This window comes from Macadamia integrifolia, chromosome 5 (genome assembly GCF_013358625.1).
Source record: "Macadamia integrifolia cultivar HAES 741 chromosome 5, SCU_Mint_v3, whole genome shotgun sequence".
In the NCBI taxonomy this organism is placed as follows: domain Eukaryota; kingdom Viridiplantae; phylum Streptophyta; class Magnoliopsida; order Proteales; family Proteaceae; genus Macadamia; species Macadamia integrifolia.
The window spans coordinates 13,170,338-13,185,615 of NC_056561.1; the positions used below are offsets into that span (position 1 = coordinate 13,170,338).

General features: G+C 37.6%; 1 protein-coding gene across 2 annotated transcripts in view; it reads right to left on the reverse strand.

Moving 5' to 3' along the window:
• Positions 1-15,278, reverse strand: part of LOC122079109 (2-(3-amino-3-carboxypropyl)histidine synthase subunit 2) — a 47,161-nt gene that overhangs the window by 13,575 nt on the left and 18,308 nt on the right. For both annotated transcript variants that reach the window (XM_042645360.1, XM_042645361.1), the window contains 4 exons: positions 12,024-12,093; positions 11,854-11,921; positions 4,065-4,180; positions 3,866-3,972 (listed from right to left, as the gene is read on the reverse strand). In XM_042645360.1, coding sequence (XP_042501294.1) covers positions 3,866-3,972; positions 4,065-4,180; positions 11,854-11,921; positions 12,024-12,093 — 361 coding nt within the window. The remainder of the gene's footprint in view (positions 1-3,865; positions 3,973-4,064; positions 4,181-11,853; positions 11,922-12,023; positions 12,094-15,278) is intronic.

Here is a 15,278-nt window from a genome sequence, read left to right on the forward strand (position 1 = left end):
TAACACTGATTTCAGGTCTGTTGATGTGGCAGCGGCACATGCCAAGACAGCTGAAGAGAAGTCCATTTATTGGAAGGGTATGCTCAAGACTTCTTCAATTTATAGACCTCCACCGCGTATGGAGGAAAAGAAGCCTGAAGCTCGCAGAGTTGAAGAGAAAAGGTCAGAGTTCAACAAGGATAGTGTTGGGGTGAAGAATATCATATGCCATAGTTGTGGCGAGAAGGGTCACTATTCTAACAAGTGTCCCAACAGGACTCGTTCTGTGAACGTAGCAGAGAAGCAGCCGACAGAGAAGAGCGAAGATGAATCTCATTTATATCCTTATCCGCTCGAGGACGATGATATTGTCAATGATGAAGATGAGGATGTAGAAGCTCATTTAGCTAGCCTTTCATCCTTTTCGAATAGACTAGTTGATAAAGCTCCTCTCTTCAGACAGAAGGGTACTCTCCTGCACGGCTCCGACCCTATTGATGTTCATGCAATTGTTGATACTGGGGCAGAAGCAAATTTTATATCTGCTGAATTTGTTCGAGCACACAACCTTCCACAGAAGCAGCTTTTCAAGAAGATTCACGTGCGAGGTTTTGGACCCACAGCTCGAGAAGAGGCCACTGCAGTTGTTCGAGTACATCTACAGTTTGGGCCACTACAGTACCATGTCACCTGCTTGGTCACCTCATTGGCGCACTGCGACATTCTTCTAGGGCGACCTTGGCAGCGACATGCAGGCATTCTCTATGATGGTGCACGGAACACTACAAAGGTGAAGCAAGGAGGTCGTATGTACTTAATGAGGCCACATGCATTATCAGACATGCCACGTCGTCGACTGACTCCTGCTCCGGTGACATATCAACCTACTCTCCCTCCTCTTGGAGTTATGCTCCCTTCTATTTCGAGATATGTGCCACCTCATCGGCGAGCGATTTACAAGGGAATCTTGGGAGCACGACCTAACTCGACGGAGTCGAGTTCTTTTAAGACCGGGAGAGTTGATGCAGATTAATTACCAAAATAGACTTGTTTTATTAGGAATAAGCCTAGGGTTGGGTTCCATACATGTTAGGCTTTTAATCCCATGTGTTTTGAGTATAATAGACCACTTTTATGGGTCTAAAAATGGGGCTCTAAGATTGAGTACGGGATTACTAGTTAGTTTCCATTTCATTAGTTTCCTTTCTAGTTGGGCTTGATTTGAGTTATATTTGTTTCCTTATGAGTCAAGTTATTAATTGAGTCAAGTCCTTAGTAGTTAGTTTCCTTTTTCAACTAGTTTCTAATTTCAGTTAGTTTCTAATTTCAGTTTTTAGTAGCTATTGTATTAGGAGAATATTTGGTTTCCTTTTTGAGGAACCTTCTATTTTGTAATTCCCTCCCCCATTAACATTATAAATAAAGAAGAGGAGGCTCCTAAAGGCCTAGATGATTTTGATAAAAAATTTAATGGTTGTTGCTATTGTCTTCTACATGGAGATTTGTCTTGTGTTTGATCAAGGCTGATGGAATTGGTGTTTGATCCAATTGACTTTCAGCGGTGTGAAGCACAAGAGGTCCTCTTCCTTAACTCATCTTCTTCTTCTCTCAACTACACAAAGTGTTATTGATCTGCTCAAGTTCTTACAGAGTATCCTGCAACATTGGGACTAGATTGACTTGTCAATCCTAGTTCTACATTAAAGGGGACCAAGAGCCAATAGAAATGGAGTCCACAAAGGAATATTTAGGAATCTTTAGGCTATCCAAAAGAGTATACATCCCTAGGACCGAGCACAAAGAAGAAGGCTCCAAAGGGGTACCAATTATCAAGCCAGAGAGAGGTAGAAGACCCATCAATGATGGAAGAATGAATGGCAGTGAGAGCAAGTGGCCGATTTCCAGGAATGAATGGAGGAATCTCTCTCTCTCTCCCCCATTTTCCATAACTACTCCTTTCTAAAATCATGATTCTAAGACCAGCCACTCATTCCCACCACCCGTGTTGCAGTTTGTGCAATAAACAATCTGACCTTTTGTCAAATTTCTAAACCTAATATTGTTGTTCACTTACCCCAAACGCAACACCTTGTTAGGACATCTGTGGCTGGAAATCAATAGTCCTTAATCCATACCTCCAAACTCCCTCCCCTTCTGTTCTTGATGACATATTTCCAAGGATAGAGGTTTCTATTTCGAGGCTGGTTTGGATCCAGGACGAAACCAAGACATCTCGGATTTTGACTGAAACATGGTTGAAACCTAGGATTTTTCTGTGCCAATCAAAACCTAGGTTCTAAGGCCCAGAAAATGGTTTTTTGACCTTTTTGTGATGCCTATTTACCATCTTACACCTATTCTATGAATTAGTTTCCCAAAAAAATAACCACCCAAAAATGTACTTGAGGTTTGGACCAAGTTTGCTAATGTGTACACTGAATATTTGCTGCCTGCTGTACATTGGCCCTACTGTAAACACTTATTGCAAATAATTTAACTGGAAATGTAAATATGCAAGTAACACAAACAAAACATACATTAAGTTAAGGAAATACAAGTACACATTTAATCCACTTTTTGTACACCAAGAGGATTCAATATACAGAACTTTTCGACCCTTGGTTTCACCTTGGAACGTATCAAAACTGAGAAGTCTTGGCCAAAACTGCAAGTTTTGACCGAAACTAAGAACCATGCATATTTCTAATGTCTATGGTACAAGGTGTAGGATATGAAACCTATTCAGCCAACCAATATGAGCTTGTGATCAATCTGAATTTCTATTCAAACATATAAAAGTTGCATTTTTGTTCGCAACCTGAACTTTAAAGCATTATGTAGTATGACACCCAAGAATAAGGCAAGTACCAGACTTGCTTAGGAGATCGGTGAGATGTTCCCAATAAGAATACGGCAAGTACCAGGGTGTTTGGGAGATCGGTGAGTGTGTGAAACTTTAGTCCCACATCACCTAGGGGGAGATTATTGGTGTAGTTGATAATCTCTAGTCTCCTTAACATGGTACAATGCATTTTAAAACCTTGAAGCCCATGGGCCAAAGAGGACAATATTGTGTCAAGGTTAACGGGGCTAAGGCATTACAAATGGTACCAAAGCAGACCCCAACAATGTGTGGAGCCACAACGGTTGAGTGTGCCGAAAGGGGGGAAGATTGTGACACCCAAGAATATGAAAAGTACCAGACCTGCTTGGGGGATTGGTGAGGTTTCTCCACCAAGAATACAGTAAGTACTAGGGTGTTTGAGAAATCGGTGAAGGTGTACAAACTTTGGTCCCACATTGCCTAGGGGATATTACTGGGCTAGTTGATAATCTCTAGCCTCCTGAAAATTGTACAACACGTTTTAAAGCCTTGAGGTCCATGAACCAAAGAGAACAATATTGTGCCAATGTTAATAGGGTCGGGGCGTTACACGTGGAGTAGAATCCACTTTTGACATTGTAATAAGAAGCAAACTGTAATGCAACTAAATGTGAGAACACAATAGATGGAATGCAATTAGAACACAATAGATGGAATGCAATTATGTTGGAGACATTGAAAATTGGCAGCAACTTGAACACCATATTAATTGTGACTTGAATACCCTATTAATTTGATTAGATTATAAGACAACCTACTATAAAATTTATCACAACAGTTTTTCTATAGGGAGTAAATACAAGTAAAACGGTAACACATAATCCCCTTGTCTTCACCATAAGGATGGTTGGGTAGGGGTAGAATGTGGAAATTGTCTCTCACAAGGGATCTCCCTCTTTTTACCAAAAGTGAATTTCACCAATAATCTTTCACTAAAGTCTAAATTATTTTCATATCTGGAAATGTCTTTTATGGCAAGGGGCAAGGGTGTCAACACATTACCTGCTGAAAGCCAGAAAGGCTTCGAAAGGTGTAATAACTGGAGCTAAGAACTCTTTGCTATCCAAAAGAGCAGTTTGGGCACAAGAGACATAAACGAAAACATCACACTGTCAAAAATGCAACCACAAAACTTCATAAGAACCCATCTAATCTTATCAATTCTGGCAGAACAGCAAAAAAATTTATATAAAAGATTTACCTCAGGGAAGTTAGCAAGCTTTGCAGGGTTTGGTCTTCCCATAACAAGAGTATAGGCCTTTTTCCCAGCTCCCGTGATAAGTTCTTTCATTTGATGAATCATATGGAGATAACCAGCTGCAAAGGTAGTTTTGAAATGGAAAACTTAATCCGATTCTCATATTATAGATGCAGCACAAACACAGCCAATTGATAAAACTAAATTTTTAAGAGAGAGAACTTTTCTACTGGTTCCATTAAAAACTGATGGAAGCGCTAAATGCAAACACCAATAACATGTATTTATGGACACATCCAGTCATCACCCTAATTGTAACATGGGACTAAAATACATTAGCTCCCAAACTAATGTAGCATCCACAGCAGGCAAGCATTCAGAAAGGAGAGATCAAACTAAAGCTTCCTGAAGATAGTTGCAGACAGAACAGAAGCAGCAGCAGATCATGGCTGGAGCTCAAAAGTCAGAACCTCATGAATATTGCTTCTTTCGGTCCTGGATTGCTACCACAAGTTTTGTTTTTGAAATCAAGTTTGGAGTGAATTCAGCAACTTCTGGCAGTTACAGGAGTTCTTCTACCTCTGAAAGCAAGATCCAAGCTTCCTTCTTATTTCAGCCCTTTTCTAACCTGATTTCAGTTTATTGAGGCTCTTTTTAAAATGTTTTCAAAGGCCAATAGGTCTACTTTTGAGTATTTCAATGACCAAAACAGGGCCTCTAGCACTGTATGCAAGTTTTATCAATGCAGTGATTCAAAATCTATTTTCTATCTGATTTTTGCTCTTTTCTTTACCCTTTTTCGAGTTTTGAGTTTTGAAAACTCTGTTGCAAAGGTCTTCTACAATCTACATTATGAACTGAAGGGCAAATGTGTCCATCGCAAAAAATACTTAAAAGGAATAATAGCCACAGAAATAGCCCAATTAAAATTCAGCAGAAGGGATAAAATAATAGATGGAAAGTAGACCTCAATGTTTATGCTTATCATAGATGATTTAACTAGGGACATTAAAGATTAGGTTCCTTGGTGTATGTCTTTTGCTGATGATATTGTTTTGGAGGATGATACAAATGTAGGGACTAACGCCAAGTTGGAGCCATGGAGATCAAACTTGGAATTAAAAGGTTTTATGTTAAGTAGAATGAAAAATATAGTATATGGTGTGTAACTTTAGCTACACTAAGATGGATAATGAGGTAGTAAATTTGATGAAAGGGAGATTCCACAAATTGATTATTTTAAGTATCTGGGCTCAATTATATATAAAGGAGGTGATATAGACAATGATGTTTCATAGAGAATCAAAATAGGATGGATAGAGGGGAGAGCATAGTTGTGAAGGCAACTAGGCAACCCAAGGAGTTGGAGGGGTGCTTATGTGACAAAGCACCTGCCTAGTCATGCTTAATGATTATATGTAATATAGCAATAATTTTATATAATTATATTTATATGTAACATATAAGTCATATCAATGCAATATGATATAATTATGATAGTAATGGCCTAATATGAGAAAACCAACATATAATATAAGCATTTAAATAAACACAGCAATAAACATAAATCAACGTACACTCAAAGTGTCAAGAAGGAGTGTTGTCGCCTTGGACCTAAGAAAGAACCTGGATGCCTAGGCGGTGCCTAGGCTACATATTGACAACTATGGTGGAGAGGTGCGTCTGGAATGCTGTGCGATTGACGTATTATTTTAGGACTTGACATTTTATAGGACAATCATATGACCAGCTATGATGTGTGGTGAGGAATGTTGGGCAGTTAAAAAGCATCATGTCGATAAACTTAGTGTAGATGAGATGAGGATGTTGAGATGGATGTGTGGCAAAACTATGAAGGATAAAGTAAGGAATGACCAAATTATAGATGATTTGTGAGTAGGTCCGATACATGATAAACCGATAAGGTAGGAGCAAGTCATTTGAGGTGGCATGGCCATGTTCAACGTAGGTCTTTAGATGCTCCAATATGAAAGAGTGATTTGCTTCAAATTAAAAGAACTAAAAGAGCTAGGGGCAGACCTAAAATGCTCTGGGAGAAGTGGTGAGGAAAGACATGCATAGCTTAGGCCTTATATCAAGTATGACCTCAAATAGAGCTGAATGGAGGGTAAGGATCATGGATCTAACCCCAATTAATGGTGATAAGGCTGAGTTGGAGTCGTTGTTGCTGTTCCTTTTGTAGCGCCTAAATTTATTTAAAATTGGACACTATGGCCAGTTCAAGACCTACTCTAATCTGGTTTCCTCCCATTCAATCTGGCATATGCTGATTCACGCGTGACCTTCTATCCATCTCCAATCTGTACTAGAAAAAACGAAAGAGGCTTCTCATTTCTATTCAGTTAGAATGATGTGCAATTGCGGTCATGAATATCAGTGACATTTCTGAAAGCAAGAGATTTTCAAAATGACATTTCCAATGTGAGCTACCAACCGATACAAAGATGACACGAGGTTAAGACTTAAGAGGGTTTTGGATGAATGAAATTTTTCACAACAGGGATATGACACACCATGACATGACACAAATAATGAACAGGTCATCTTAGGTTCGAGGGCACATAACTCAATCAAACCATTGACACACTTATATTTAACATAAAAGTTAAATAGAAATATTACATACACCAAACTCAAACAATAAAATGTTACGTAGCTTGGTAGTTTGACATATGCTTCCCATGCATGAGGTTTTAAGCCAAAGTCTTCATGTTTTGGAAAGAGTTTTTAACTCCAATCACCTAAAATAAGCCACAATATCATAATCCACCCACCCCACCCCACCCCAACCCAACCCACAACCCCCCCCCCCCCAAAAGAAAAAATAAATAAATAAAAAAAATAGGCCATGCGAAAAAAATCTGACACAACAATCATGATTCAAAGCTAACATTGCTTTGACATGTTAGGCATTTTGGGTAAAGTTGTCAACCACAAAGTGCCGATTTATTAACCAGCTGCATTAGGATTGGATGTCATGACATAATTAGTTAATGTGATATGTTAAAAAAAAGGGTGTACCAATGTACAAGGCTTCCGCCACGGTGGGGTCTAGGGAGGGTTATAATGTACATAGCCTTACCCCCGCTTTGCATAGAAGTTGTTTCCCGACTCGAACCCATGACCACTAGGTTGCAATGGAGCAACCTTACCATTGTGCCGAGGTCCACCCTCTAATGTGTCATGGTCAAGATGATGCAAAATGTGACAAAGTATTAATTTGACACAACTTGGAACATAACCAGTGATGAGGTAGGTAGGCTGAAACAAATCAACACTAGCAAACCTACAGAAAACAGAATCATGGTAATCCTAAACATAGGAGAAACTTTGACTAAATAGGACTGTAAAATGATGAAACTGATGAAGGTGCAAATAAGATATCCTAGAGAACCTACGGGGGTGCTTGATTGGTAAAAATATTAAAGGAAGTTAACGGTTGGATGATGAGAAACTGACATGAACAGAAATTAGTAAGTCACAAAAACAGAAAAATAGTAAGTAGAGAAAACTTATGTAACTCACTAACCAGTAACCAGTCATCTGATGAACACAAGATTTATGTCACATGGGGTAGGGATGGAGGAAAGTAACATAGTTTAATATCAGCCCAAACTGACGGCTGAAGTTTAAACTGTTGTTGTCCAACAGAAGATAACAGACATCATAACAGTGCTGGAAAAACAGACAGAATGTGAAAGAACTTACAATACTTTCAAGAAATGACATTAGAACAACGAAGAAGATTAGAACACACCCAGGGATGCCCATGGTAGACGGAATGCTTGCTCGAACAGTGTATGACAAAAAAAGAAAACTCAGAAGAAAACTGAGGAAGGAAGAAAAGGATATGACCAATAGGTATATCACCCTCCCTATGGTCTACGGTTGGGCATCACCACCAAGGTTCACGGTATGACCTCTGGGGAGACCGAAATTTCTGTGAAAACCTGGGAAATTTCGAGGATACCGGGGAATTTTTCCCAGTATGGTGGAAACTTAGGTTTCGACCCCCAAACAGTGTTTTTTCTGTCTGATTTTTTGTGTACAGCCTATTTTAAACATTTATAACACATTCACATCATTAGTTTCATAAAATAAAAAACACAAAGTCTTACTTGTGTGGTGAACCAAATGTTCGATAATCATTACACTGACTTGTTGGTTTAAATTCCGAAATTTTACTACATAATGACTATATATAGTCTACAATCTACATCAAAACATAAGACATAATCCAAATGATCCAAAATAGATAAAAATATTACATCACAAACAGTTATCTATCAATACTGAACAATAGTGACTCAATTACTCAACAATCAAAAGTAGTGACTCAATTCCAAGTAGTGACTCACTACCCTTAAGGCAAGCATGTTATCTTTTTTAACATTACTTAGTAAGCTATATATACTTTATATCATAAAAAATCAACATTAAGCCACATCAAGTCATCAAAATCAACATTTAGCCACATCAAATCATAAAAAATCAACATTAAGTCACATTAATCAACATTTAGAGAAATGCTCTTGTTCTATAATAAGTTTGACTCGTCAAATGATTTTTATTTTTACATGAGACTTAACAAGTCTAAGATTACTTAAATCTGAGTTGTAATGACATAGTTATGCTCCAGTCAAACTTATTTTAAAGTGCACGAATGCTGTTAAAATCACCTGAATGAAAATTATTTTAGAGATATCAAAACAAAAGATTAATTTACCGGCTTTTGGTTTTTAGCAATGTTTTAACATTATAGGATTTATAAAATTTTCATAATTGAGAAAAACCCCAGCATTTAAAAGTTGAAAATCGCCCCTATACCCAAAATCCAGTTTTTGTTCTTGTACTAAGGGGTTGAATTTTTATCCTTTAGGAACTTGATTTTTAAACTATTTTTATTGGATTCCAATAGGGGGTATTTCCTTATTTATGAATGATATCTTAAGTAAATGAAATACCGAATATAAAAACCTTTCGCTTAAATGATAATCTCCACTGTTTCCCTGAGTTTCCCACACTTGGAAGAAAAAATGCACAAAGAGAAGGTCGAAACCTAGTCGAAACAAATGATTTTTTAAAATCCCTTAAGGTTTTGTTTCGACCTGGGTCGATACCTGTGAAACATACGAAATTTCGCATGTTTCGCTCGAGTTCTCGAACCATGCTCACCACATTCCCACCAAGGCTTCATCAAGGATTGACATCTCAGTTTCAAGACTGGTTTCAGACATGGCTGAAAACACGAAATTGCAGGTTTTGACTGAAACTCAATCAAAATCTGGTATTTTTTTAGGCCAAATTGAAACCTTGGTTTCAAGGCCCAAAAAGTGGTTTTTTGTCTTTCCTTCTTCTTCTTCTTCTTGGGTACTGCCTATTTTTCACATTTTAAACCTATCCAAGAATTAGTTTCACCAAAAAACCACTCAAATTGGTACTTGTGTTTTGACCCAAGTTTGTTAGTTTACACATCTTTATTATAAACAACAAGTCTACATATAATTTAACTACTGGAAATGTAAATAACTATTGAAACAATCAAAACCTATATTAGAATACAAAAACAAGCATACATGACACATTGGAGTTATGTTCCTGCCAAACCTTATTTGGTGTGCATGAATGTTGTTAAAATTGCTCACAAATAAAATAATTTTTGGATATCAAAACAAAAGATTATTTTTTCGCTCTTTTGGTTTTTAGTGATGTTCTATTATGATGAGATTTATGGAATTTTTAGATTTGACAAAAACTTTAGCATTTGAAAGTTGAAAAGAGCCCCTACAACCGAAAACTCAGGTTTTGTTCTTGAATTGGGAGTTTGACTTTTTATCCCTTTGTTCTTTAATTATAATAACCAATGAACTGATTACAAGAATAGAAACTCTTCTTGCTACTTTTCTGCCAAGCAAACATTGGAAAGGAATCCTTATAAAAGGATCCTTAGCTATTACAAGTAAAATAGAAGGAAAATAAAATAGAAACTAGGATGGAATCCATTGCTATTATATGCAAAATAAAAATGTAATTGTTAACAACAAAACTATGGTAGAATGCTTGAATGATCAATGAGATCAAACAAGCCTTTATTTATAATAAGCAAAGGAAAGAGAAAATTACAAGTATGCCCCCTTCCACTGCCCCTTATTAATTAGGATCGGTGGAAGCGGAAAAGGCCAAGAATGCCCCTGCAGCATTAGTTACATATTTTAGCACTCCTCCTCAAGTTGGTGCATAGATATTACACATGACCAACAACAACACAACTTAGCCTTATCCTAACTGAATGGGGTCGGCTACATGGATCCAAGGGAAAAAAAAAAAAAAAGTTTGGACATCCCACTCATGAATCGGCAACCTAGATCATAGCCTCTAAGTAGCTCTGTTTGATACCATACTTGGGTGAAGACTTAACTTTTGCATGTCTCTTCTTACTAACTAACTTGACTAAACAAGGATGAAACACCTTTCCTGCTAACCCCTTAGTGAACACATCAGCTAACTAATCATTAGACTTCACAAAGGGAACATAAATCAAACCAGCATCCAACTTTTCTTTGATGAAGTGTCTAGGAAGGCAAACAAGTACACCAATATCATCCAATAAAGTATGTAACCACAACAACTCACAAATCCCCTATGCCATGGCACAAAATTCTGCTTCAGCACTGTATCTAGCCACCACGTCCTACTTTTTGCTGTGTCAAGTGACAAGATTCCCACCCACTAAGGTACAGTAACCTGAGATAGACTTTCTGTCAAGTGATGCAGCCCAATCAGCATCTGTATAGGCTAAAACTCTGAGATGATCATAAGGAGATAAAATGAACCCTTTTCCTAGAGCAGAATTCAAGTATCTCAAGATACATGAAATTGAATCCATATGGGAGGAATAGGGATCATGCAAAAACTGACTCACCAAACTAACAGCCACAACAATATTAGGCCGAGTATGCGACAGATAGATCAGTTTGCCTACCAACCGTTGGTAACGCCCTTTGTCAACAAGTTCATCCTCCTTTTCCTTAATGCGGGTACTAGCTTCCATAGGAGTATCAAAAGGATGACAGCCCAAAAAACCAATTTTTGACAGTAGATCAAGGATGTAATTAGGTTCAGTGGAAGGGGGAAAAGGCCAAGAATGCCCCTGTGGCATTGGTTACATATTTCAACATTAACAAAATTAGAAACTTTTACTTAATATCTATCTTAACCACCAAGCAGCTTATTACACGGAATTAGAAAACTAACTACTTAATCCCATATAAGACTTTAATCCCTACTATTTAGACAAAAAGAATAAGCCCGTTACAATAGAAAACTCAAAATTACTAAGTCCATGCCCCATAAATCCATTGGGGGCTTAAATTTGGTCCTAACTTATTTAACCATGGGTTCAACTTGCCCCAAAAAACTGAACCAAACCCAAATCCGAAAATAATTCTTCTTCCATGGGATGTGATATTGCATCAATCTCAGTGTGATAATATCATGAATGTAAAAAAACATAATTAAGTGTTGGTCCAAGGCATTTACATTTCTATCAAAGGAAAAGAAAACATAAAGAAAATTCATAAGTACTAAATAAGCATCGAAACATCGTTATGGTTCATAAAATATGCAATCTTCTACGTGACGAGTTCTACTTCATATCCAGGCAGGCTCTATGGGTGCGGCTACTAACATAGATTACCAGACCTCACACTTCAAGGATTAATATGCCACTAATAAACAGAACGTGTACAACAAGGGCTACAATGGAACATACCTACAGCAAGTGTTCCCACCAAAATCCCGACAATGTTTGCATCCTTTGCTTTCTCCACAAGGTAATATCTGCAGAGAAATGGTTTCATGGTAAATAAACAAAATAGAGAAGCAGAGGCATTATAAGAATAGCTGTCAATGGAGAGGGTGCTAAAGAGATCACATTTTCACCTGCGCTTAATAATTCTTGTCATATGAGATACATCCTTCACCAAGTTATTTACCATGGGATCATATCTGACTGAAACAAATGTCAAAGCTCCAAAAACAAAATGTATAATATATGCATGGAACAACAAAATATAGAATTCATCACAATGTTCTATCAATTGAATATATCTAACAGGAAAAGTGATGAATTAATATTAGTAAAAGGACCCAAAAAATCCCAGCTAGGGTAATTACGATAAGGATAGTGATTGCAGCTGCAGGTGAGCTATCTTGCTCACCAGTCATATCAAAAGGGGGCCTGGAGGGGGCGGGGAAGGTATCTAGGGGCATTATTCTAATACAAGGATGGCTGAGGATTATAACCAAAATTCCGTTGGATACCTTCCTTATTAACATGATCAGGTGAGTTACCCACAGGGACTATTGTTTTCCTTATGATAATGCCAATGATGATGGTTGCATCATCCTTACTGGAACATAGTGCACTTATCAACCACAAGCAGTTGATATGGTAAGCCATCTGTTGTTCCTCCTCACTTACATGTGCATAAACTCATCCACCATACCGTCAACTGTATTACTGGTGGCCCAACATCACCAAAAGCAAATTTATCAAATATCTAACCAATTGGACAGGGTGATTAAATATATATCTGGATCACAAGAATATTTTGGAAAAAATAAAATTTAAAACCCAATCAGTTGGACAAACCAATCCAAAAGGAAGAGTGTATAATGTGTATGTTGGTGTACAATGTCTTGTATTCCGTCATAGTTTAATCCAGGGAGTACTAGTGCAGGCGCCTATTTGAGGGCAATTTTGTACTTTCCGGATTAGACTTTTTTTGCTATATATTTGTAGCAAGGGTTTCTTTCTTTGTAATGTAAGCAATAGTACAATACTAAGAGGTGTGAGGGACGAGAGCTGTAACCTTATTCTCCATTGATAGTGAAGTAGGATCTCATCTCACCGAGGACGTAAGCAATCTTGCCGATCCTCGTAAATCTATGTGCATTGTTTGTTCTTGTTTTTTCATTATCTTCTACATCGTTTTAGGGTTGCGTTTCTATAGTGTACTATACAAACATGAGGCATTACGACATATAATGACAAAGGGGCAATCATGTTGTTTCTCAAACATAAGAGAAAATGAACTCTGTTTAAAATCATCTCTCTCCATTACCCAGCTAAATTGGGAATAATACCCCTCCTCTTTTCCTATATAAGAATTTTACTTAAACAGAGGGAACAGTGAAGATCCAAAACTTCAGCTGCTACTACTACTCCTAGTGATATTTCCCTACTTAGTGGCACTTTCGGTTGGGACATCTATTGTTATCCAAACTTCAGAATATGGTACCTAGTTGCAAATCTCTGTCTCGCTTAGAGTGTGAATCATGTGAACTCGGGAAGCATCATCGGATCATTGGCTGACTTTCCCTTCCTGTAGTGCGTCATGATGTCCATCTTTATTTTCTTTAGTACATTCTGATATTTGGGGTCCTTATCATGTAAAAAATAGGTTAGATTTTAATTATTTGGTCACTTTTATGGACGACCATTCTCATCTAACATGGTTGTATTTGTTGTGAGATCGTTCCAAATTTCTTTATGTTTTTAAGGATTTTTATAGTGAAGTAAAGACTCAGTTTGATGCTTCTCTTAAACTCAACATGAGATATCTGCTTTTTGTCCTACTCATGGTATGATCCATCAAACTAGTTCTTGTACGCCCCAACAAAATGGGATTTCTAAACGGAAAAACAGAAATTTGTTAGCAATTGCTCAATCTTTAATGATTCATATGCATATTCACAAATTGTTTTGGTGTGATGCAGTTTGCACTTCTCACCGCGTATTATTTGATTAACCGGATGCCCTCTTTTGTCCTAGATAATTGATCACCTTTGTCTATTGTGTCTCAAATCTAACTCTTTTTTTTGCCACCACAAGTTTTTGGTTGTATGTTCTTTGTTTATAATTTGCACCCTCAAGTTGATAAGTCGTATGTTTTTCTTGGTTATCCTCAAACTCAAAAATGATACAAGTGTTATAATCCTCTTACTCACCGGCAGTTTGTTAGTGTCGATGTTAAATTTTTAAAGCACCCCAATTTTTTACCCACTGCACTCACCTCTTTCCTTGAGATAGATGCCTTGAGATGGATGTTCTTCAAACACCTCTTCCTACTCTTGTGCCTTTTGACGATGCTCCCATCAATATCTCGTCTACCCCACTACAAGTGTATCAGCGGCTTAAGAAGATAGTACAATCGTGTTCGATCCCTCCTGCTTCACACCCCACCACACGATATGACCCTTCAGTTGAAGCTCCTGCTTCCACCGTGTCTCTTGATAACTTACCAGATGATTCTAACAAAGGAACTCACACTTGCACTAAAAAATCAATGACTGCTTATCCTAAAAAATTTGTTTCTTTATCTCACCTTCCATCTCCTTTGCATAGCTTTGTTTTATCCTTATCTACTCACTCCATGCCGAAAACTCATCATGAGGCTTTATCTCACCTTGGGTAGAAAGTGGCTACGGAAACAGAAATGGATGCCTTGATATCTCATTAGACGTGTACCCTAGCAAGTAAGAAATTTGTGCAGTGTCGCTGGGTGTACACCATTAAGTATAATACAGATGGCTCAACGGAACAACTTAAGGCCCGATTGGTTGCAGATGGTAATACTCAAGACCTATGGTGTGGATAACTTTGGGGCCTTTTCTTCAATTGCTCATCTTAATCAGAGTATGTACTTATTTCCTTATATGTGAATTTAGACTAGCACCTCTATCAGTTGGATATCAAGAATACTTTCTTATATGGCGATCTACATAAGGAGGTGTATATGGAACAATCTCCAGCGTATGTTGCTCAAGGAAGAGTGCTCACAAAATTTTTAAGTTAGAAAAGGCCATTTATGGTTTAAAATAGTCTCCCAGAGCCTGATTCAAAAAATTTAGTCCCATTATTATTCGGTGCGGATTTTCACTATGTTATTCTAATCACTCTTTATTTGTTGATCAGCAGGGTTCTAAGCCTCTAAGGTGATTGTATTAGCTGTGTATGTAGATGATATTATCGAATCTGGGAATGATCTGGGATCATGGTTTAAAGTATCTCCGATACCGATACGATGCCCTTCGATACGTATCTTAAATTTATCCGACCGATACGATACATAAAATTTTTGAAATCCTTTCGTATCGATATATATCCTACAATACATACCGATATGCACCAAT